Source organism: Rhyacophila brunnea, unplaced genomic scaffold (assembly GCF_057557595.1).
Source record: "Rhyacophila brunnea isolate RB1 unplaced genomic scaffold, BYU_Rbru_1.0 scaffold_1, whole genome shotgun sequence".
Lineage (NCBI taxonomy): Eukaryota > Metazoa > Arthropoda > Insecta > Trichoptera > Rhyacophilidae > Rhyacophila > Rhyacophila brunnea.
This window is the reverse complement of record NW_028232751.1, coordinates 51,601,933-51,628,975: the sequence shown is the minus strand read 5'-3', so window position 1 is coordinate 51,628,975 and position 27,043 is coordinate 51,601,933. Positions and strand designations below refer to the sequence as shown.

Sequence of the window (27,043 nt, the reverse complement as noted above, 5' to 3'; positions counted from 1 at the left end):
TTAATGTTGTAAAATAATCTGAACATGTCTAGGCGCCTAAAGAGCCATAAAACTCATTTTTTATTGCCATTTTTATTATGAAACACAGAAGTTAAATTAAACAAAAACCGTCACCGCAGAGAGTGAATTCGTCATACTACAATAGCCCGCGAGTGCCAGGTTAATCAATATTTTGCTGAAAAATTGCTGTCACTAATTCAGCAATAGAACAAGGAATCTGCTAGCTATATAAAAATGGTTAATTTGAGTGAAAAAATAATATTACCCAAATTTCAAACATGTACAAACTTTGGCGAAAATGCCCATATGTTCTCGTAAATCTTGAGACAAGCTAACCTTATTTTCAACCAAAAAATTATGTAGAGTTTCGAATACTTCCGGTTGATTGTTTTCGATACACTGTTTCCAAAAATATAATTTCTTAATCATACTTTCAATTTTATCATTAACATTAGATCGTCATCGAGCTTTTCTGAAGTGTCAAATTTAAGTCATTTATTTTCAAAAAAATATCAGATAAATATGCAAGTGCCTGAATGAATTATAGAAAAAATACAATAGTTTAAATGTTATTTTTATGACTGATTTTTTTTTTACTTTTTATGTCCTCCATTACTGATTATTTTTCGCGTACCACCAACTATCCACTCGCGTACCACCGGTGGTACGCGTACCACAGGTTGGGAACCGCTGGGCTATTAAAATTAATAAACCATTTTTTTAGATTGATAAATTATTTATGGCCAAATGCAAAAATGTTAACGATAAATAAAAGTAAATTACCATGTTCAATCCGAAATGTTGTATATGGGCCTCCACAGAGTGGAGGTTGTATTAACAGATTGTGAACAAGGAATAGTTGTTGGCCATTCGCCCAACCCATTAGGTTCTTGCACTGGATTAAATATGTATTGAAAAAATAATGCATTATTTCTAACCAGCCACAGGTTCGAACCCCTGAACAACGGCTTCATATTTATACAAAACTCTACACATTAGGCCAGGGATGGCATATAATTCCTGAATCATTTTACCTTGACTTGGGTTTCTTTTCCTCTTTCTGTTATCCGTTGGTGGATTCCGAGGACGCCTGTCAGTCTTGACAGCTGCTTTCCTGGGTGAAGGATTGTGTACCGGATATTCCACGGCAATGTCATCATCCGAAGATGTAACACGATCAAAGTAACGCTGCGTCAACTTGTTGAATGCTGTTTCTAGATGACCTACCATTTCTGTATACTCTGCAAGATAAGGAATATAAAAATGTAGCTGTTAAAGTATATTACACAATGCAAAATGATGATACCATATTTTGTGTTCTCCTAATTATTAAATTAATAAATACCTGCAGCAATATTATCAGTTAATAGTTAATGTGGGTTTAATTATTTCTTTCCTTCCAAATTTAATAATTACCCTGTATTAATTAACTTAACTATCATAATAGTAATAATTAAGAGGTGAAATTATTTTTCTATTGTTAATTATCCAATAATAATAAGACTGAATGAAGTGAATTACTGAGAATAGAATTGATATAATTTTTTTTTTCAAAAAATGACAACACTGAGAAATATTGTACACGCGACTATAGCGACTTCCTGTTATTGCTGAGATCTTGTTGTCGGACAGTATAAAAATATAATCCTGCTTACCATTATCCTGTCCATTGTAGAGCCGGCAATTGTTCACAATGAGATTGAAGTCTCCCTTAAACATGGAGAAGTGTTTGTAGTATCCTTGGTCCAATCGATCTTCCATCCTCTGAAGGTCCATCGGCCTACGAATTACGCTGTAGTAGTTTGGGGCAAAATCTTCCTCAACGGGATCCATAAACGGCCAAGCATCCTCATGGCATTTAATCTGTTCCAGCACTTTGTACATATCTGTCTGGAGATCCTCCTCCATTAGAGCTAGACTATTAAGAAAAAAAGGAAGATTATCATACTGCATTTCCAAAATAGAACTGATGGTTGTAAAACTGTTATTTAAAAAGTTGGCATTTTTCAACTCATTAAAACGACAAAAAAGTGATTGAACTGACTCTCATGGATTTATACAAAATAATTTCTTTAAATTAATTATGAGCTTTGTAAACAAAGACGATTTACTTACATTTGGGAGCTTTTGAGTTTCCGTATGGTGGAGTCACCGGTGGTAGGTTGATCTCCAAGATTGGGGATGAGGACAGCAGAAGCCAGAGAATTGTTGGTTCTTCGAGGGCCTGTCCTACGTGTCTCACTGTAGGTCTTGTCTTCACGCCCAGGCGAAGACTGTGGTGATATGGATCGCATTCTGAAAAATCAAATTCCAATAATAATTTTACTTTTAAGTTATCTGTAGACCAGGCTTTATTGATTATTTGATTAAAATAATATCACTGGTTAATACATATTTGATGGAAAGACGTAGTATTAGGAATAACAACACTTAAAAGGTTTATTATAGGAAACTATATCGTCGGTCCCTATTAAAAAAGTCGGATCTGCAAAATGCTATTTTTCAGTACGAGCAAACAAAGATGTTTCATCAAATGTCCTTTGTGACCTATTGCTTGCCATAATGAATAAAAATACGGGTTATAGAAATTTTTCTAAACGTTTATAAAAACATCCGTCTGTCCGGTGAACATAGCAGCAACTGTCAGATCTGACGCATCTTGCTCCCCCGCGCCCAGCCAACAATGTCGGTTGGTAAGAACCGATATTGTTATTCGGACACTCTTGGTAGATCTGTCATTTTTAACTTGAGTATCTCGAAATTTTTCAAACAAACAAAAAAACCTGTGATTGTGGTATAAATGTTTAAAGCGTTTAAATAACTTTTACGTAATAATCCGAAAATGACAAAATTTCAGATCTGACTTTTTTAATAGGGACCGACGATATTATACCCGAACTTTTCTACGGAATAAGCCAAGAGAACATATAGCTACTATCACACGCAGAAAATCTGTATCTATGGCCATATTTTGCATGGTGAATAGTATATTTATTTTAGCTCAGCAGAAACAGATTCTATTGGTTACACAACCTCCTAAAGTGGGTTAATATTTATGCCGTTGGTGATCTGCTACTAGCCCAGAATAGGGACATGTATCGCAAACTGGTTGCCAAAAATAAAAGACGGTACCAAGAGAAAATTGTATTATTAACTAGTTTCGCCCAGACGGACATTGTCAATAAGGAAAAATTTGTTTCTTCTAAAGTATAAGCATTAGGCATAGGCCTGGAATTTTCAATGTATACATAAAAAAAAGTCTTTGTCACTAGCCACAATGGCTACTAACTACTCCTGTGTCTGAACCATCCACTTAACCCATTGGTGACCGACTTCATTTTTGTATATAGAATACTAAATTGACTTCCAACAATCAAATATTAAAACTGTGTTTAAATCATTTGGATTTTATAACATAAATAAAAAAGGAGGCTTTAATAAGATTAAGACAGAAAAGAAAACAAAAATATTTAAAGGGAGATAGAGAAGTGCAATAAAAAAATACTTTCGCTTAGTTTTCTTACGAATTTTAAGTTTAGTGCTAAATAAAAAACTAATTACGTCCTAAAGGTTTTAAAAACTGCTTGTATTATAAAGTGTAATCTATTTTCGTGTGATAACCCATAAAATATCTGAAAGTATTGACAAATGCCGTAATTTTCGCATCTCTAGCAATAACTGTTATTTGGCAAACTTATTCCAAAGTTTCAGTAGGTTTGATTTCTTGTTCTGATAAGTCAAAATGCAAATGATAATTTTTAATAATAAAACAGCAAGAGTGCGGGAAAACAGTGTCAGACTTGTCGCGGGAACTTAAATTATCCCGGGGATTTGAAGGAGGGCATAGCTGTAATCAAATTTTTAATGCAAACTCCGGGTGGTTTGAAAGATATAAAAAAGCCTGAAAACTATGATAAAGATTCAAATAGAAGTTAAGTGCATGCCCAACATTAGAAAATGTAGAGATCGTCTAAAAACTTTTGTTGGGTGGAAATATCGCTGGTTACAAACTGAAGTCGTTGGATTTATCGTTCTAAAAATCCAAGGCCTTCAAAGAATTGATAAGTCTACCTTACCGCTACGTTATCATTGGGAATAAAAAGGCATGGATGACGCAATGGCTTTTTCAAGACTGGATTGAGAACTGTTTCATCCCAGAGATAAAGAAATGGACAGCAACTAGATGAACTTGAAGAACCACCCAAAAAATTTGTGCTAAAAGACAGCTTTTAATTCAAAAATTTGAATATATGGACTCAAACACCGATAGAACTTCAAAGATATGCCACCTCATTCAGCAAGCACTTGTCTGTCTGTTATAATGAAATTCTACTTACAACTTGGGTGGCGAAACGGTACCGCGTCGTAAGTCGAGAACTCACTGTACTATTTTAGATAGAAGTGTGTAGATTTTTGTTATTACGTAGGTGGCACATTTTTTGTTACTGCACTGGGCAGGCCTAAAATACCCTGCTATGCGTCTGCTAACAGCTACGGTAAATTAATGACTATTCCCACCTGGTTTTGTCGCGGCGCTGAGCCCGGTTTTCCCTTCCTGTGTTGATGTCGATTTCGCCTTTAAGCTGCCTCTCCCTCAACTCTTCTATCTCTCTTTCTCTTACGGCCTCATCCACCTGCTTTTGTTGTTCTTCTTCTTCTTTTTGCTTGTTCTTGGTTTGCACACGACTGGATGTTCGCCGCGGTACTGATTCCAAAAGCCTACAAAAACCATGTTTATACTATCGAAGTATCCTATCTCATGATGTTCAAATCTGGTCTGACTGGCTAATGGCAATTCATTTCAAAGTTTAATGACTTGACTCAATTGGAAGAAATATATTAAGCCAATTATTACAATAAATAAAAGTAGTGCGGTCATTAGGAAAAACTGGAATAAACAACTATTTAGTAAGCTTCGAAATATTTATATCAGGGATCAGTAAATTTATTAAGGTGGAGTGTTTACTAGAGACATTTGGTGACGGAATTATATGACATGCAATTAAATAGAATTTTACAAAAATAATCCTTTAACCTTTTACACTCCTTTATATTTATTTTTCATTCAACCTCTTAAAAGTCTTGTCAAACTTGACTAGACATCTTATTGTTTACGGGTACTGAGTACACTCCTGTCTAGTTAATTAACTATATTAAGGTGTGCAATGTGTTAATTAATTTAATGTTTTTCAAAATAAACGTACGTAATTGAATTTCAGTAAAACCTTGTTAATACGAAATCACTAAACCGAAAATCGAAAAAAAATTCGAATTACAGAATATGAAATGTATGGAGGAAAAATATAAAAATTTTGAAAAATAAAAAAAATGATTTTCATTAATTTCCTTTCCGATCATAGATGTGCCTACCAAATTTCCGATACAAATCTTACAAATTAAAATCTGTGCAAATACCATGTGTCATTAATCCATAAATTGAAGTTACTAAAAATTAGACTAAATTGAAGTTACTAGAAGTAACTAGAAATTGAACTAGCTAGAATTATAGAAAAATACGAAATATTTATTTTTCCAATTTGTCAACACAATAATTGTTTGGCATTTGGTTCTCTAGTAAAACTATGTGAAAATCCAATAATAGTTATTGTTTTTCCTTTGAGTGGAGTGCAGTTGTGCCGTGCCTCTGATGACATACTGCTGTGTGTCAATGGGTCATAAAATGTCAGGATTTCGTCCGTAATTTGTGATGTTTTCAGAATAGTCTGTCACAATTTTCAACAACTGGCTTATGAAATAGTGTACTTTATTACAATTTAATAAATATTTTTATATGCCAGGACTCTGAAATCATTTTGAATTATGAAATTCGAATTAAAGGTATGGTTTTATATGAAAATAATGTTAAAGGGACTATTTTTTGGCGAAAATTTCAAATTACGGCGAATTTCGAATTATCAGTGTTCTTACTAATGAGGTTTTACTGTAGATAGTCAACGGTAATCGTATAATTAATTTACAACATAACATAAGTGTGTTGTATAATGTCAATGTTAAGTCCAATTCCACATAAGAGTACAGTGTACACGTAAGCAATAGGATGTCTAATCCAGTTAATCATATGTTTAAATGTCTTAATGGTCAAAAGTTTTTTCATTACTCAATATGTACATAGAGGTCAAAAACCAGTAAAGAAATGTGTTTATAATTAAGAAATATACCTTTATGGGTGAAGCATACGGCACTGCAGTTCAAGCGCGTCGACGCATTGATTCCAAATACGTCCGTTTAGTGTGATTTTAATTGGGCGCATTTGGAATCTAGTCCTGTGTCGACGCTCTCGAACTCCAGTGCCGCGTGTCTTTGCCCTAGCATGAGCATTCCATTTGGTTATTTTAAGTTTAATAAAGTGAACATTTTTGAAGTTATACTTCTTTTGGGACGTAGTGAAATTGAGAAACCGTTACAGAAGTGGAAATCATGTCGCCACATTCACCTTGTCATAAATAGCTTCGTTCCGTTTCTCTATTGAAAATAATACCATATTTAAAATTTCTCTTTCCTATTGTTTAGGTAAATTATTTTGTAATTGTTAAACGATGATAAAAATATGGAAACTATACAAAATAAATTCAATAAATATAAAAAACAATTAATATAATTAAATGTCTCTGCAATTAGCGAATAAGTTATTTTTAGATACCGTGATTTTCCCGATATGGTAAGTCTAGTCTAGTTACGAGTCTAGTCTACCATTAAAATTTTCTTACTAAATGTCGTAAACGTCAGATGATGTTTACAATTTTCAGAGATGCAATCTTATAGATTAGAAATAATATTACATAATATATAGAATAATTAAAACTAATATTACCATTTTGGTGTGTAGGTAACTACTTATATATTTAAACTATCAGATGAATATATTATATTTTTATTTTATAGGTTAGGTTATATTAGAAAAAAGCGGCGCTTCAATAATTTTATTTAACAATACAACAGCAATAACTGTGTATAAATTCATATCATTCTAATTTGATTATGCTTTTTAAGCAAAACTTTGTTGATTGCATTAAATAATATCTTTTGTCGTAATTTCTACTTACGTTTTTTTGTTTCATTACGCCAAAGAAGTATAACTTCTAACTCGCGTACATAAGTACACACACCGATTATTTTAAATAAATCATACTGTCAAAATATATTATTGAAAACAGGGGTCATCAACAGCTTTGTGATCGCGGGCGCATTTGAAATACGGCAGAAAGTGACAGGCACTGATATTCTTTCAAAGAAAAAAATGCCATCATTCCCATTTATTTTTAACTTTCTTATATGAATATTGATAAAGAAAAGCTTTTTCTCTTGATTTTTTGCACAATTTTTTTTTCAGTAAACCTCAATATAACAACGCATGTCTAAATACACAGTGTCAAAAGGAAACAAACCGCAATTGCCAAATAATGAAAAATCACCTTTCAATTTTCAAGCATGTGTGTAATTTACATGCATGAAAGAGAAATAATACCATCTATGAGATTCTAGTAACATTTTATTGCACAGAAAAAGGAAGTATGTGTGTTACGGCATAGATATACGTAAAAATGGATGAGCTAAATATGTATCAAGACTTACGTTTTACACCTATTCACATTGTTCTTGATAATCAACCATCACATATCATTTAAAATATTATTTATTAAAAAATGATGGCAATATGAATAAAATATATATTTTAAAGAATATGTTGGATGGCATGGATTCAACTGGATAAATTTGTATGTAGTATGCTAGAGGGATGATTCAAAATTCTATTTTTATTGTTACTGAATGAGCGCTCTACACTGTGGCGTACATCAATGATATCTGTTGCATTTGATTGAAAAACAGGTCTAGGATAATATTATGTAGTATGCTAGTAAATTTTTTGCATATTATTTTCTTTAGATGGTGGACCGCAAGAAATAGTAACTAGTAACCACTGATCCAAACAGTTGTAACATTAAAGATAAGATGTATATTCTATAGTTCTAGGTAGAGTTTAGCATTGCACAAACAAAATTGAATGAACAAGGCATATTCCATCTATTTTTAATGCATGATTGTATGATAAACCTTGTTATAGTTTTATTTGTAAAAACGAAAAAGATATTTAGTGCCTACATCATTACCTATTATTTATTGAACTTTAGTTGCAGTGTACTTGCTAGAATAAAGATTTATATGATAATATTTGGCAAGGAAATGGGCTGTAAGCATAAAACATCAATTTGTTTATCATCATGCTGTTAAAGGTGCTTTTAAACAATCAGTTTTGCTATCCAATCAGTATCCGTTAAACTGACGTGTAAATGCAAAACTGAAGCGGCCGACTGAAACCAAAACGGAGACAAGACAGGATGGATTTTCTATCGGTGATCGTATACGTTTTTAGAGTTGCCAGTTAAATTGACGTGTAAATTAGTATGTTGCCATATTTATAATACTAGTTTTCTAATTTGAATTGAAATATAATAATTTCTGTAAATATAAGTACTGCATTACTAACACCAACCAATATGTTTAGAAAGTAATTATAAAAATAATATTAATTTTTAGTGGATAAAAAATACCTTGACAGACCTGGCAACTGAAACCTCGACTGAACGGACAACTGATTGTCTAAATACACCGCCATTTCAAAACTGAACGGACCAAAACGGAAACCTCGACTGAATGGATGACAGAACTGACGTTTAGAAGAATCTTTTATCGGTACATGTTTTAAATGTATTTCTTTCTTTAACCTCTTGTGAAATTTGTTTGGTGCGGCTGATGCCTTTTTGCCCTAACAGAGTTGGATAATCATGGAAAATATTGCTTAGTAAAGATTTCTCACACTGCATTGAGATCTGTTATATTATTGTTACACCGTCCTGTTAATATTATTATGAGTATTAGAAACAGATGAAAGAATAACACATTTGCTATTTCACTAAAAAAAGTGAAGCTAAATATTTCATGTATGGTTTACAGCCAGCAATCAACCTATGAAATAACAGCTAATTGATTTTTAGCAAAATTGAAAATGTAAATAAGCACATGCATTATTTAATTATTAATGTGATTCCATTGCTTATTAATTAATTAGCAAACAGAAATATATAAAATTCACGTTTCAAGCAACAAGACTTTTGGTTATTGATTAGTCTACGTTTATTATGTATGAAACTAATGCTTTTGAAAACATAAGATGTTGTACATTCTCATTTTTAATCTCTTTTCTAGCCTAGATATATTTGCAAAACCTTTCGAAGTGTAAGACAAGTTTAAAGTCAAGATTTGTGGAATTGACAATATAATATGTATGTACATAGCATGGAGGATACAAAGTAAAAGCAATTAATAATGAAAATTATAACCAATTGTGATGAATAGTTATGTAATGTATCCAACAAGATATATCTTTCATAAATCGCTTTGCGCAATACACATTATGAAGCTAAAAAAAAATTCGTAATTAGCTTATTCTAAACTGAGATAAAAGCCACAGAATGCATCAGCAATGTAATAAAATATGTGTGGAAATGATATTATTCAATCAAGGATAACTATGGTAACAGAGGTTTTTTTCCCTTATATTTACATATACTGGTATATTATTTATACATATTACTAGATATTGCTAGCCCTAGGAATACGACCAAGTATGGGAAAAGATTACACAGAGAGAGGTACAAAACTTTGATACATACTTATAAGTGATTTAATAGAAAGGTAATTAAATCACCGGCAGTAAACATACAAAAAATGAGCAAATATTCGACAATAGAAAACACAAAACCAACCATTACATAATAACGCTTTACACCAAAATAATAAAAAAAAATTAAACGTACAAAACAATAAAAATAAAGTTGTGAAGGCAAAACCATTTTTTGTCCGTGTTGCCAAGGATGTTGAAAATATATAAATAGGTTCAGTTTGATATGCGGGTTTAATTTTCAAAATACCTTTTTCGTTGCAGTCTCTCCTTCTCTTGAAAAAGACGTGGTATCTCAGGCAGGAAGTTTTCAGACAGGGCCAAGTGCAGGTCCTTCTCAGCAGAGCTGGTAGCAGACTTGAACTTGTCAGTGAGATGCAACCAGTCAGGTTCCGTGAAGCAAACCACCTGCCATATACGCTCACCCTCCCCACCCCTCCGGCGGCGGCGTTTCTTTTTCTCGCCGTCCACGTCCGTCTGGTAATCCTCTCGATAGAGGCGAGTGCCATAAAAGTACCAATACGCCGATGAGTTGTCATCCCAGCTGCAATGCAATCACACATCAAATATTGGAGAAGGCATAGAGTAGGCCAGGGTTTCCCAAACTATGTTCCACGGAACACCAGTGTTCCGCCGAACCTGAATAGGCATTCCGCGACAATTTTGAAAGGTTTTATACACTTGAGCAATATTTTCTGAAAACTAGTAAGGACGATTCCTGGGTTCGGAATCCATTTTCCCTGACAGCTAAACCAGTAGGCTTAAGCACAAGTGACTATGAAAATCTTATTGATTTAATTAGTGACTCTGATTTGAAGATCAGCCTTTAAATGATTCCTAGGCAAGTTTGTCAGAAGAGTACTCCAATTTTTCAAAACAAGCTATTATTGTTTTCATGGCCTCCACAAGGGGGGGGGCTGACAAGGCTTTAGCTTGGGGGCACGGGCTCTGGGTGTGCCCGGCGTGGCGGGTTGATCAAATAAGTAAGATAAACACACATCACAAATTTACTTTAATAGTTAAAAAAAGTCGCCTGCGGCGCTATTATACTTCATGACTATTAACATTTGTTAATTTAAAATTATATAATTGAACGATGTAATTTTTGATTATTGCGTATTGATATCTACTCGACAACTCCATGATGAAAGTAGATGTATTAAAAATAGAAAAAAATAGTTAGTAATACACTGAATAAGGGCCATTAACTTGAGCTGTAACAAAATTTGAAAAATGTTAATGTGATGTGTCACACTGCCTTTAACATTAGAGATAGGTAGGGGGCCCGCCAAACATTCTAGCCTGAGGTCCCGCTTCAGGATGTGGGGGCCATGATTGTTTTACTTCCGTTTTCTACTACCTATTTATCCGAAGCGGGATTTTCTATTTATGCTGCAACAAAGTCAAAGTGCAGGAACAGGCTCGACGCCACACCAGATATTAGAATGCAACTTACCAATATTGTGCCTGATATCAAGAAGATATTCAATTCAAGGACTCAAAATTATCAAAGTCATTACCTAAGTGCTTTATTTATTCATATTTGTATGTTTATATTATAATATAATAATGTGTTTTAATAACATTTTTTTAAATTTTAACTGGTAGGAATCAATCTAAAAAATAAGCTAAGTGTTTCGTTAAAATTTCCGGGTTTGCGAAATGTTCCATTGCAGAAAAAGTTTGGGAAACCTGGAGTAGGCAATCAATCTAATTAATTAAAGCAATGCAGTATTGGGTTTAACTTAATTTAAAATAGGGTTTTATGGTATTTTCAGAGCATAATTCTGGATATTCCTTAAATGTTGTCGATAATCTATTTACATAATTTTGAAACCTTATTATCCTTTATATTTATTTTAAACATTTGATGACTGCATAAAGTATTTTAATTACATAAAATAGTATTCTTTTAAACCTCTCGATCGAATGTTTTAGAATGTGGTCATATTTCAGTACATGCATGTGTAGTGGTGTTAAGATTTTTCCCTATGTTAACGCATTTATAAAACCATTAGTAAAATTAATGTTACGATACCATACAACTCCATTTTGACCTACGTGAGGCATGTGGGCCCTAAGGATTTATTTAATTGGTGTTTGCGTGGTAGAATTTCATTATAATGGGGTGAAAACCAATGTTAAGTTATAGATATATATTATGTATGAGTTAATAAATATCTTGTCCACCTTATACGGGGTAATAACAGACACTTGAGGTAGTTCAATGAAATTACGACATTCAGACACCTGCTCAAGTGTAAAAAGAGGTCATTCAAGAAGCGACATCGTACTACTAAATGTGAAACAAAACTAAGATGAGATGCGACCTTTATTACACTTGCCACAAACATCTATTACAGGTAAGTAATTCGAAGGCATATCCTCTGCGTAAAATCGCTGTCTTCAGGGCCGCTGTTCATCATCTAGGTCAGCACCAGCTCAGCTTATCGTCTGTTACTCCACACTCCCTATACCCTCTAACTCTTTGGTTGCAATAAAATTACACCCCTTCCACTAATACAGTCCAATGCTTTCTGACACATATTGTTTTCAAAGATACCTTCTAGGGCTAGTGTGTAATGTTTGGGTGTGATAAACTAAGACTTACCCGAGCGGTTCAACCCGTAGACTTTCTGCTTCAAGGTTCTTAAACAATTCGAATACGTCATCAGCATCAAGTCTAAAATCGCAAAGAGCATACAGGATTTCCACCTTTGTTCGAAGCGGTAAAAACTGAAAATCTATATCTGTGTTAAATGGATTGTATCTTCCAGTTTCTTGACACTTTTGTCGAAACAATCTCCTCAAGAACATCTGCAAAATAAAAACAATTCAGGAGATAAAATATAGAAATTTCATCTAGCAAATTTTGTCAAAACTGTTAGATAAGATATCAAAATGTCAATTATTGGCATATTTTTATGGTACTAATAATAAACCTCATTTTCCATTCTTCACGGAAGCGTTTTGAAAATTACTTATTTTCTATGATCATAAACTTTATCTGATTAATTTTGATAATATTTTCACACTGTGGAGGCTATTTTAACTAACTTACTTGATGATTGTTTGTTAGTTAAACACTTAATACATTCACTGCTGAGCTACTAACTACCCCTTAATCACCCCGTTTGGATAATATGTTAATGACCTCTAATGGCCTTGGACCAGGCGCGGTAAGTGCACTGAACGAGTTAATACATGGTGATGAGTTACTTCAATTTAAAAACTTCTAAGAAAATTCCTATTTTCTTAGAAAAAAAATGTGGCAAAATTTCAGGCCATTGTGCATTTACAGCCACTGATTTGTGGGGTTGTGGCCAGGCATGGGGGGGCGTTAGTATATTATGCTAAGAAGTTTCTTGACACGGGCACATAAAATGGTTCGCCACTATGCAAAAGACCGACCTAGTATCTTTGAGAATACGAAGGGACTGCCATGTCTGCTCAGAAGAGTTTGCAATGGTTCGCTGCAAGAAACAGAGCCCTGTGTTTTATCCCGTATAGGTTGAGCAAATGGCTAACATCTATTTCTCAATAGTAATTTTAAAAAAAAACTACAGTCGAACTTGGTTATTACGAGGAAGATGGGACCGACTGAATTTGCTCATTATAAGCGTTACTCATTATATCAGAGAATAGATATTTTTAAATGAGCGGTCACGTAACACAAAAAATCGCAATTCAAAAAAAAATACACAATTAGAATTTTTCCCCGAAACAAGCATGGCATTCATAAACTACAAAAGAAGTTGTTTATTGTGATGAACGCTAGGTAAATTAGGCTAGGCTAATTAGGTAGGTACTTAGACACTTAACTAGTGTCATAAACGTAATCCGATTCCGGCGACATCCTGTCCGGTCAGATTTTATTGCTTAGGGTCGAAATGTTTTTAAACGATCAACACAACAGTTTTAAGAAAATTTTTGACCATATTTTAACTCGGTATAACCGATAAGTAGCTCGTTATAGAAGTGAATAAATGTATGGAGAAAATCATAAACTAAAATGTCAACGAATGTTTCCTCGTTACATCCGAGATCTCGCTATATCCGTGATCGTAATAACCGAGCTTGACTGTATTTGGACAAAACATCAGATGCAGAGAATCGTACTGCTACTGTATTACCAACTTATTTGAATATGTTGTATTAGTCACCTGATAATTAAAGGCGGATATGTCATTATTCCCAAGACAGCCGCACAGCAGACGAACAATTAGGTCTGTCAGGAGAGAGCTGGCACATTCCTCGGTGCCATCTGTCAGCAATGCCTCTTCAAGCTCCTGCAATTAAAAAACGAATTTTTTATAAAATGAATTCATCACTTAGTATTCATCACATTTATAAAGATTGTTTTATGACACGTGTTTCGCCTACACGGTGAACTTTATCAAGTAATACCACCAAGTAAACTCTGAATCTGTTAAAAATAAAACATTATTATTTTCTGTATTCAACAACTTGGAATGCCAGACGACCTAGCAGTACTGGGAAAGTTATTTTCAAATGTATTTAGAGTTTCAAGGAGTGGACCCTTAGGAAACATCGCAATAGATGAGTCAGTATTTGAAGTACTCCAACCTCCGAACAGTGGCGAATTTCTGTAACACAAATTACGCAGTCGATTCATCATAAGATTTAAAAGGGGGCCTCAAATCAGTCATATAATTGAACTGGTCATTTCGAAAACCCCATAACTGACAGAAAGAAAATTTTTCAGGAGATAAAAACTGTGTATTTTTTTTGTTAGATTAAAAAAAAACTCCTGGAAATCTGTAGAATTATGGAGCATTTAAGTTCCAAAATAAGTATGAAATCTTATCTAATTTAATGGCAAATCTGTTTTAATTTCTTGTAATTGTGTTGATTTCGAAATGAAGGTGTGAAATACCGTTATAATTGTTAATTAATAATTACTAATTTCGTTGCAATATATTTTTTTAAAAAAATATTTGGTATAGACCAGTGGTCGGCAAACTCATAAGTCAAGAGAGCTAAATATCAAGAGTACAACGATTGCGATTTCTTTGAAGAGCCAAATTTCTTAAACTTAAACTATAGATGTAGGTACACTGATTATTAACTTAATAAACTTTAACTGAAGTCTTAATTAAACTATATATAAATTATACACTGAAAAAAACTTGGATGTCTTACTTAATCATATTATTTATTGATAAAAATTAAATTGTAAGTAAGGTAACCATAAAATTAAATCAATAAAGTATATAAAAGTCTATAGAGATATAAATTACATCAATTATTCTCTTTAAATTAACAATTGCCTTCCGTCTCCTTGAAAAGTTTGGGTAAGTCAGGATTGTATGTTGTTGCTTTTAATTTTAGACACGATTCCAGGTTTTTATCAATAAGACGACTTCTCAATTTACTCTTACTTGATATAAGGTTCATGCTTGCAAAAGATTGTTCGCATGAATATGTAGAACCGGAAAGGGAAAGAACAGCAAACGCTAGAGCCAGGAATACTATTCCAGGTGTTAAAAATCATCATGTTTTCCTTCTCCAAGTCTTTTAAAGTAGACTACTTGTGCTATGAACCATATTCATATTTGTTTTTCTCCAATATGTCCATATTAACACAGAGACGTTTAAAGTTAGAGCTCCATAATTCTTCATTTTTTAAATCCAGCAATTGCATTTCAAAATTTCAAAGTTGCCAATGTCAACATTAAAGGGAGAAAAAATTAATTCTGTTACCGTAGCATTAAGAGGTTATTTTTAACAAAGACTAACGTCGCTTTGCTGTTTCTGTATTTCTGAAACCTGTTGAGGAGAGCTTCCCTCATATTTAAAATTGTTGTTTTGAAATAGCAAATGTCAATATCAGAATTATTTTCGTAGCGATATTTCAGCAGGCTTTGAAAGTGAATCGAAGATTCTCTTTCGAAATCTTAAGCAAAGAGATAATTTGTTTTCGAATGAAATAACTTCTTCTAACATCGAAAAAAATGTGTTTCCTTCCCCCTGCAGTTTACGATTAAGCTAATTTAGATGAGACGTAACGTCTCACATGAAATAATTGTCCGTTACCTATTTCTGGATAGTGAACACCATTCTCAAGGAGAAATGCTTTAATTTCTGTTAATAAGGAAGCGAAACGTTTTAAAACGTTTCTTCTTGATAACCAACGTACCCTGTTATGCAGCAGAAGATCTGCGTACTAAACTAACTAAAAAAAAATTGTGGTAGAGCCACACTCAAGGGGCCAAAGAGCCACGTGTGGCTCGCGAGCCGTGGTTTGCCGACCAAATTTAGTGTTTTTAAGTCATTTAATTTTTGTTGTACTGGATCTTTCTATGAGGGAAGAATACTCATATTATGGAGTATTGATCCTATCTTAACGCCGGATTAAGCGTTTTGCAGTACCGAAATCCATATCACATGGAAGAAATGAGTGTGAAATGATACAACATGAACAATACTTTGAAATCTTTTTGTGTCAGTCAAAGTAAGAAAAAATCGAACCAAATTCTGAAAAAATGTACAGTTCTGTAATTTGCGAGGGTACAAATCAATCTATGTTGTCCTTTAAAAATATGCATATTTCATTGGGCCCTTTTTTGCTAGTCCTTCGTGGTAGCAATACAATCCTGCCTTATTTGACTTAGGCTATCTATAAAATAAGAGTTTACCCATAGGTGGCAACAATCAAAAAATTCATGCACAGGAATTTTCGGAAGTGGAAGATTTTGGATATAGTCTATGTACGGTAGCTAAGGATGATCTGTGCGAAAACAACACAACTACTGCATTTATGTTGTTTTAGAACTGACTTGAAAGTTCTTGCTTTAATAAAATCGTACTGCATATTCACAGTTGAGTTGTTTTTGAAGGGAATTATAGGTCTACCCTCAATAAACAATAATCCGCAATAAACGCATTTTGCCATTTTGTGTCGTCACGGGGTTTCGAAATGACCAGTTCAATTATTAAATTGAGATCCCCGGGGTTCCAGCGGCTAGCTCAGGTGTCCATCGAACCCCGGATTCACAAAAAAAAAATTTTCAAACGGTTGGAGTGTAAATAAAACACAGTCCTTCGTGCTCGTAACGTGATATTGTTTATATTTTACTTTATTTGAACGGAAAGAATTGGCGTCACTTTGCGGAGCGTTATTTTTAAAACTAGAATGTACATTTTTCTTACTAACGAACTTAAGATTATAGGGCTCAGAAAGTGGGTCCTTAATTAACTTTTTATCCGTAATTAGAAGAATTTCCGGATATTTACGATTATTATCTTCACTTTTAACTACACTGTTTACACTGAAACTTCCAACAGCAACTCGGCGTTCACCCTTGACTAGAGGGTTGGCGACTGGTCCTGCTTCATCTCCTCGTGGTCGAGCCTGCGCCCGTACAGCTTCTTCGATTCATCTCAGCCCTCTTGTGAGGCTCCCTAGCCTCGCGTTTCCTTTTTCTCTCCTCACCGAACATCCCGTGGTCGACTAGGGTACACATGTTAGTGATACCCTAGGAAAATCGGCATTTTGCTCGCCGTTTTTCGTCGTGAGTGGGCCGTGGCCTCTACGAGCCCTCCTCGCTGGATACCGTCGATGATGTGTCTGGTCTCCATAGGTGGGATTTGTGCAGCCATTCGTCGTACTGGAGACGCGCTGGTGCTACGGTCTCCAGCACGACGCTAGGCGCGGTCAGCTCCGTATGTGGACTGTCTTCGAACACCAGAGGGCCCTCCCGGTTTGATGTTGGAGACAGCACTTCTTCTTCGATAAGGGTTACGTCGGAGTCCGCTTTTTAGTTAACCATTTCTTGGTTGTTCCGGCTCCTGGATCGTAAACTTTTATTTAGCGTTCGCGGGCGTAAATTTTATTTCGCGGGTTCGGAAGAATTAATGCGATTCTTCACGCCCCATGTTGCCAGGCGCCATCTGAGATCCCCGGGGTTCCAGCGGCTAGCTCAGGAGTCCATCGAACCCCGGATTCACAAAAAAGAATAATTTTCAAACGGTTGGAGTGTAAATAAAACACAGTCCTTCGTGCTCGTAACGTGATATTGTTTATATTTTACATTTTCTTAATTTTTAGTTTTACAAATTATATTTGGGATTTTTACACTTGTAGTCGTCAGGTCCGTACCTATCGGAAAGGGGACGCTTACTAATTACTTTTTTCTTTTTCAAACTTCGCGTACCCACGCCATTCCAGCAAAAAGGACTCTCGTGATTGGCCAAATTTTATCGCGTGATCTTTGATTCGGCGAATCACGAGGACCACCCTGGCGCAGGCGCGTCGAAATTTGGACGTTGCCGACAAGCGCGGCAAAATTTATTATATTTAAATACTTATATTTAGTCTTAAAATTATCGCTTTCATCCATCATCATTTATACTTTTTAAATTAAAAAAATTACTTACGTGGTTGAGCAAGGAATCAGATTAGATGTTTTATGAAGCCGTTTCTAGAGGTCAGGGTTACGTTTCGACTTAAGCTACTAAATGATTATTTTACACCGGGAGAAGCCCGCCTGTAACAGGGGTGTATCAAAATGATACCAAAATCTTAAATGTTAGTAAGATTTTTGTTTTCGTATGTCATCCATCATTTTTCCAGAATTTTCCAAATTTGGTATAGGAACGCATACAAATAGAAAAAGATAGAATAGTAGAAGAAGAAGATGGTTGTACTAATTCAGAAACCTTCGCTGGGGTGCACACAAACACTCACCAAAGTTTCATTGCAATCGGATGAATGGTATAGGAACACATAACGAATAGCAGAAGATAGAATAGAAGATGGTTGTACTAATTCAGAAACCTTCGCGGGCGTGCGTACAACAACTGGTCAAAATTTCATCGCAATCGGATGAATGGAATAGGAACGCATACGAATAGAAGAATATAGAATAGAAGAAGAAGAATATGGTTGTACTAATTCAGAAACCTTCGCGGGTGTGGGCATAACAACTGGCAAAAGTTTCATTGCAATCGGATGAATGGTATAGGAACACATAACGAATAGCAGAAGATAGAATAGAAGATGGTTGAACTAATTCAGAAAACTTCGCGAGTATGCGCACAACAATTGACCAAAGTTTCATTGCAATCGGATGAATGGTATAGGAACGCATACAAATAGAAGAAGATGGTTGTACATCCCAATCCCATCCTTAATTATTATTGTCACAAAACCAACGAGGACGAATTAAGGGTCGTTAGGCGACCGGGATTGAATGACATGGCAGTGACTTCAAGACAGCCGACTAGCGTAGACTTGTTAAAGTTAGCGCTCTCTACCTGATACGAACGAGGCAGGGTGACTTAAAACACATATGTTAAGTGGAGTTAGTTCGAGACAACTGATGCGTAAGCATGTTACCACTAAATCACAGTTTATTGATTAACTCGAATATAGACAGCTTCGGAAGTTGTTCGTGGGCCACGGCCGGGTCAGCTTGATATAGTGTGACCGTCGTCAAGCGATACTTCCAAATACCTGGCAAGCCGTGATACCGGCTCTCATCATCATTAATCAATAAGGTATACGAGTGAAAATGGCTCGGATACCCTTTACATAAATCAAATTTACCCTTTTATTAATGATTTTATAAAATATATCCGTCGTCAGTTTGTTCATATAAATGTATAACAACTAAAACTTGTTCATTTGCATACTTGTAGTATTTTAAAGACGTGAAAATTATGATCGAAATACAGTGTTAATAATATTGTAAAAATATCTGAAATATCTGATCACTTGATTGCAATGAATAAGGTACACTAATGAAAATGGCTTGGATGCCTCCTTCTTTGACTATTGACTTTAATATTATAATATACAGTCGAACTTTGTTATTACGAGGAAGATAGGACCGACTGAATTTGCTTGTTATAAGTGTTACTCGTTATATCAGATAATAGGTATTTTTAAATAAGCGGTCACAACACAAAAAGTCGCAATTCAAACAAAAATACACAATTAGAATTTTTCCCCAAAACAAGCATGGTATTCATAAACTACAAAATAAGATGTTTATTGTAATGAACGCTGGGTAGGTACCTACTTACTTCACAAACCTTGAATTTTTTTTTCAACCATATGAGTGGATACTTTTTCAATCTTGTCGGCGAAAACACCAATTAGGTAGGTACTTAAGACACTTAACTAGTGTCATAAACTTAATCCGAACCCGGCGGCATCCTGTCCGTTGAATTTTATTGTTTGAGGTCAAAATGCTTTTAAACGATCCACACATTACTTAACAGTTTTAAGAAAATTTTTGACGATATTTTAGCTCGGTATATCCGATAAGGAGCTCGTTATAAAAGTGAATAAATGTATGGAGAAAGTCATGAACGAATGTCAACGAATTTTTCCTCGTTACATCCGAGATCTCGCTATATCCGTGATCGTAATAACTGAGCTCGACTGTAATAATTGAATTAAAAAATAGCGAATAAAATAACATTGAATGTTGTAAAAATTAGCCTCACAAAAACAGTCCTCATCCACAAACAAATAGCCTGGTCAAAACAACCTCAATAAAACTGTTCACACCACTATTTAATACAATATTTCATTTGTATAGGTACCTTATCTATTGACTAAATATGCATTTCTAAATTTCTTCATACTTATTATTCAAACAGTTAGAAATCTCTGAAATAATAACGCAATACAATTTTAATAGTAGTGTGGGCTGTTTTGTCAGGACAATTTTTTTGGTAAGGCTAATTTGTATTGGAATCAAATGATTATAAATACATTTTTTACAATAGTTGTCTATGGTCAAAAGTGGAGGTTGATAATTTTCATTCCGACAGGTAGGCTTTCGTATATTAGTGTCCTTAGAAACCATACTATAACCACAAGTAAAATATAATATTTTATGAACAATAAATTGAGCCCATATCCGGAAAACGAGCGTTATCCTGAAAATGGCGTTCAGAGATATTGGCAGTTAAACATTTCAGTTATGGATAAACAGCGTGCAACGCGTGGTCAATTTGGATTGTCTACTGCCACCTCTTGTTAGAATATTAAATAATATGTGGTGAGTGCATGCATAGGTGTATGCCGGGTAATTTAAACGGATTTAGAAAAAAACAGCGTAATCACGATAACGCTCGTTTTCCGGATATGGGCTCAATTGTATCAGTAAAATATACTGAAGATGAAAAATTCAAATTGAAGTCTCCTGAATTTGGTTGACTCCTTTTTCAGCTACCTACTTTCTTTCAACAAACACCATTTGTTACGAAACAGTTAATCGATTAGATTAGATACTGAGTACCTATATGGAAATCCACAATGTGGAATCAAAAACGAATGACAATAATTCGGGGGTCTAGGATCATAAGGGCGAAACTACAAAAATGGCTGTTTTGAGTTAAATATTGCATTGTCTTGCTAAAACGCAGTTCTATCATATGTACAAAGATGAAACTCGTACGTATAGCGGTTTGCCAGATATTACTTGGCGTATCTACAAATCCACATGGAATTTTAATGTCATATGGGTGAATGTCCTCTTAGACCTGTGTGACTCTGACATTAATGCCAATTAATCAAAGACACTTCGACGTAAGCGGCGTTTCGCCTTTATGTCACTGACATAAAGTTTAGTTTATGGAAGTTTCGTAATTTTTAGTTTGGCGTAAGTTGTCAATTTGACTTAAGTAAACACTTGTTAACGGTTCATATTTGCATATCAACAATGTTTTGGAGAGGTAATGATTGTGGATATCTTTAAACAGAACCAACGTAGAAGCATGCGAAGTAAGTAATTACTTATGTATATTTAAGTTATGCTATTTCGACTCCTAACCGGTCAAATTGTTTTTAAATGTAATCTGATTAAATATTTATATACTTACAGCATCATTATAAATCATGTTTTTGCAGATCGAAATACAGAATTGGAAGACGAAGAACTGAATGTTTTGAACTCAAATCATGTACCAGATAATACGCCGACTAATGATTATAATTTCAAGGAGAATAACTCTGATAAACAGTTAACCTTGATGAAATATTATAATGAATTGTTCATTTGTTCAGATATGGCTTTATCTATTAGCTGATTGTATTAAAAATACGATTTTTTTTCTCAGACATGCATATTATCATCTTAGGAGTTACTTTGTGGTTGCAGAGCTCAAGATAATATTTTCGAGAGTTTCTCCCTGATACGTTACCAGGATGGCCAGCAAAATAAATTGAACTCTATTATGTATTATTTAATTAATATTTTATATTTTTTTTAGAAAACCGGACTCAAAATATCTGTCTTTTGTATTAAAAATACTATTTCTTTTCTTAGACGTGCACATCATCCCAGAATTTACTTCGTGGTTGAATAGTGAAACAGGATTTTTTGAAGAGATTATATTTGAGCCATTACCAGGACATTCGGAACAATTATTATTGTCAGTAGAAAATATATTAGAACCTACGCATGAACCACCATTATATGCTGAATTTAACCATGGTATATACTTCATAATATTATATTATGAAAACAGATAAAAGTGAGTTAATTCATCGATTTCCTGTAGAACAAACTCATTTACAGCATCTCAGGAATTACTACGTGTTTGAATAGCTCAACCGGTTTTTTGAAAAATGTAATGGATGCTCAGAAGAAATTACAATAAGAATTGATGTTGGTGATGTCCGATAATGTTCAATTCAGAAATAAGATTGTGTTTTGATGAGTTAAATAGTAAACGAACACGTATTGCTAAGCTGTACGAATGCAAAAGAAATAAACATATAACTAATAGACAAAACGGAATGTCATATGTTTCAGTTACAGGTAAGCAAATTGAAGGAAGTTATTTAAAGCCCAAAGACTGTTCTAAATGTCCCAGAAAGTGCAATGAGAATTTTACCGAAACAGTACGGCAGACAATGTTGAATTCATATTGATCTTTAGGCGATATTGAAAAACAAAGACCAGATGGTGCCACAAGATGTTTATTATAAAACATAGTCGTTCCCAAAAATTCCGATAGTTAATCAAATGTTCTTTGAATCCGGGCACTCGCAAATGAAATGAGATTCCGTTCATGCGAGAATCGAAAACTAAAGCATTTGGATATAAATACCATCCATCCGCATGGTACTCTGCTGTTCAGATGGCACACAAAAAATACAATCTAACTGAGATGGATCAACAAGATTTTCTTGATTTTTCTGAATTACAAAAATGCATATAAGAAATATAGAATAAAATAAAAATAAAAAAGAATAAAAATAAGAAGATTGATGCGGATGGAGAAAATGTTATACGATTCATACGGATTGATACGGATGGAGAAAATATGGATTTGATGAGCCATTCAAAATGCTCCAAGTCATACGAAGAGAAACCAGAATAATTAACCATTCATCTTTTCGACTTCAGCCTAAATATAACGCAGCACACTCCCTCACTGCGAAAAAGATATCAATGGGCATTTTTCAGGAACAATATCATTATTTTTACAATTCTTTAAATTTGTCAAATCTTGAAAATAATTAGGAAAACATGGATGAAGAAGATGCATAACAAAATTATGTTTATAGTTAGATTTAGGAATAGAATTTGATGAAAGATATTTCACCTATGTTTTGTATTATCTATATTGTATTAAGAACAAATATTTACCAGTAACCTTATTTGAAAATATTTTGAGAGACAAAAGGGCGAATGTCTCCCATTAATTATATTTTATTTTTTCCCATCTAACTAATGTCTAAAATGACAATATTGATGCTCTACATTACTCTTATGAATATGTTACAATAGCTTTAATTTTTTTTTTTTGTATTTTTACAGTGTGAAATTGTTTTTTTTAACAATAAAAACTATTTTAACCTATTTTCCCATTTATCTCAGTACAGTGTTTTTGTAGTTTCGCCCTTATGATCCTAGACCCCCGAATTGTTGTTGGCATTATATCCTCGGAAGCAAGTATTTCATCACTGTTCTGGCAGAAAACACTAATTCGAAAAAATGACATATTGAGTTAGTACCAAAATGTTCCTTATTTCAAACTTTACCGTCTGGAAACCTTCTTAATAAATAAACAGTCTTTATTTTAAAGTCATCCTTTTTACGATTACTTAATAAACTCACATGATAGACTATTATTTCAAACATATTAACAACTTCAAAGTCAAATTACTAAAAACTAGTATTTTTCAGTTAGTGTGTTCTGCCAGAACAGAGACGATTTACTCATTATATTATGAGCTAAAACCTCTAGATTTACAATGGACTGATTTGTTGAAAACTCTGTAGCAAAAGATCCAAAACATACAATTTTTCACATTCATTATATCAACATAAAATGAAAATGAATGGTTGAAGAATTTATCATAACATAACAATGTATACAACTGATTGAATGTCACTGATGCTATCCAGAGAAGAGAATCAGTGACATATGGCGATTGCCACGAAAAAAACGATGTTGCTCTGATAGAATGATTAATGTTTATTTACAATATACCATAATATCACATTTATTTGCTATATTGATAGACATTTTGTAACAATTAAGTAAATTTCACAATAAAGCGAGTATATTGATTTCTATAAATACTGTCAAATAAAAAATTGTTTTGACACATCAAGATGAACTAGTTACACAAATTACGTGGATATTTTGTTTTGACTATAAATATGATACATTGGTTTGAAATCATTATACAAACCAAACTGTAATCATTACGGATTTTGTAAATTATCATATGACAGTAAATATTTTACATGCAAGTACAGAATGACAGGTGTACAATGTAAAAAAAGTATAAATGAAATTACACGACACGGAAATGAAAAGCAGAAGGACCGTAAAATATATGTAAAACGGAATGTTATCACTGTTACACAGATTATAATGAGTAAATTTGTTTACCACAAATAAACAACGAAGTATAGAATAAGTATTTACCTCTATATCGAAATCCAACAAATTGAAGGCAGCTCTGAATAACGAACAAAAATGTGCGATACTTGGCACTTCCCACCATGATTGTATATCTAAAAATATAAACAACCGTTTTATAATACGTGAATTACACCACGGATACCAAATATTATTATTTACACTTGTATTAACGATAAAACAAAATAGTTTAATGTATCTATAATAACCCACCTAAAATGCCAATAAAGGATGGAAACATAACCTACAATAGATTTGCCCAAATAACGAGCAATATCTTATTTCATTAAACGTGTGATCATTTGCGATACATCTTTCGTTAAAACTGTGGCCCAAGACGCCCCCATCTATTTAATTTAAACGCCCAAGCGACTGAGGCAATCCTCCCAATAAAGATGGGACAATAAACGCCATAGTTAACAAATTAGTGTTTTAATTATAATGAACTACAAAACCACACAATATTTCTGGGAGAATCTAGAGTATTTTTAAATAAAAAAATAATATTAAATGTCAAAACTAGTTGCTAAATCGGACAATAAAGGTAATATTATATAAATAGTTCGAAAACTGATCCAGTGTCTTCACTAGTAGGAAATAGATAGAACCGAGTGAAATAAAATTAATGTTGCCAAGAACCATATTGTCGAATCTCTCGAAGAATTTAATAATGTGAAATTTTATGAATCACTAAGTAAAAGAATTCAAAAAAATAATAATAAACCTGAAAATTTTGAGGATTTTACGCTGAATATCATACTGTCTATATATTATTACGCTGATTTTACACTGTATATATATTATTACTATGTCGTTCTAACATTCCTTACATAATATCACAGTTCTCAGTTCAGCTAATTATGTAGGTACATAAGTTATTATTAATAATTATGTACCTACATTTTTGGCAACAATTTGGTTATATCGGCGTTGATCCTGTAAAGAATTCACAATGAAATCTTGATCTAAATATAACAATACGCACATATATTTGTATTATTTACGTACATTGCATAGGCGTCGCCATCAATGTAAAAGTATTATTATAAGATTATAAGACCCAGATGAATATCCCAAAAATCCATAAAATTAATAAATTGATTGAAAAAACTGACTATCGATGGTACCTAGCAGACAAAATTTCGAATATCTGCGATATTATTTTTCTGTTCAACCAGGGAGCACTTACCCTACCAGGGTGGTAGCAATTTTGAAGTAGTTTTGGCTTTACTAAAGTGCGCGCACTTTCATAAAGCATATTATTATGAGACAGACGTAACTACCCAAACCTATGTCATATTGTTTAACACGACGTGTTTACTTTGTATTTCCTGAGCTTTAAGGCATGAATATTATCAACTTTACTAATAATAAACCAAATCCGGTTCCAAAGCCTTGGTCCATGGCAACTGGATTTCACATGTATTCATACAAAAAGAAAAGAAACACTGTATATTTTTGTAACGTAAAATAAATATATTCCTATCCAACATTTTTTATTTCTAATTTTAAAGCAAATTGTAATATTATAATAATTATTAATTATTATTCGAATTTGACTTTGAGGTCCTTGAGATAGAGTTTGCTCTTTCTTCTTCGCGTGAGGTTATATTCTACTAATTTATTTTCCTTTTTCTTGTCGTTGGTCATTCCTCCGTTTATATTTACTGGTCATACCCGCGCGTCCATTTTTTATGTATGGAGTTTCGGATCCCTTTGTCTTCATTCTGGATTTGACTTTCTTATTGTTTACATGTTGCGTCTGTCAGTTCATTCTAACTATCAAAAAAAAAATTATCTTGGACGAACGTTAAGTGATAGTTAAGTGAACGTTAAGTGATTAGTGATTATGGCGCAACATCTGAATGAGTGAGGAGGATATTCTAAAAGCAATGGACACCAGACGGCGAAGCAGAACTGCTACAGGAGGAAAAGTTCAACGTACGAGCGTCGATTAAGATGCTGATGTATGAGGTATCCTCGTTACGTACCTTATTTCAGCAGGGCAAGGAGTGGCACAACGCCCAAAAAACAATTCTTGGCGGCCCCTACGGTCATAGAGTTAGGTCTAAATGACAAGTTGCGTCAGTGCGACCACTCGTCATCAGCTAACCATCTGACGGAGAACTCATTAACACCGCAACCACCCCCCTGTTTCAAAGATGGGGTGTCCCCGAGGTGGATTTATTCGCAAGCTAAACAGCACATGTCATTGCAACGTATGTGTCACGAGACGTTACAGACAGTGGCGCGCTGTTTCACGACGCATTCAGCCGAGTGTAGGACTTCAGACTGGCGTGGATATTTCCCCCACCAAACATACTTTCACGAGTCCTAGCGCACCTGAACTCAGCAAAAGGGAAGTACTTACTAGTGGCACCGAACTGGAAACAATGCTTTTGGGGAGTGGACTTACGAAAAAGG

At 33.9% G+C, this 27,043-nt stretch overlaps 1 protein-coding gene across 2 annotated transcripts in view; it reads right to left on the bottom strand.

Annotated features, from left to right (window-relative positions):
- Window positions 1-25,031, bottom strand: part of dikar (CECR2 histone acetyl-lysine reader dikar) — a 38,083-nt gene extending 13,052 nt beyond the window's left edge. For both annotated transcript variants that reach the window (XM_085946909.1, XM_085946919.1), the window contains exons 1-9: window positions 24,833-25,031; window positions 24,626-24,714; window positions 13,864-13,989; window positions 12,312-12,517; window positions 9,951-10,244; window positions 4,519-4,719; window positions 2,116-2,295; window positions 1,656-1,918; window positions 1,035-1,241 (exon numbers count right to left, since the gene is read on the bottom strand). In XM_085946909.1, coding sequence (XP_085803035.1) covers window positions 1,035-1,241; window positions 1,656-1,918; window positions 2,116-2,295; window positions 4,519-4,719; window positions 9,951-10,244; window positions 12,312-12,517; window positions 13,864-13,989; window positions 24,626-24,714; window positions 24,833-24,860 — 1,594 coding nt within the window. In that variant the 5' untranslated portion in view covers window positions 24,861-25,031. The remainder of the gene's footprint in view (window positions 1-1,034; window positions 1,242-1,655; window positions 1,919-2,115; window positions 2,296-4,518; window positions 4,720-9,950; window positions 10,245-12,311; window positions 12,518-13,863; window positions 13,990-24,625; window positions 24,715-24,832) is intronic.
- Window positions 25,032-27,043: the final 2,012 nt, after the last annotated feature.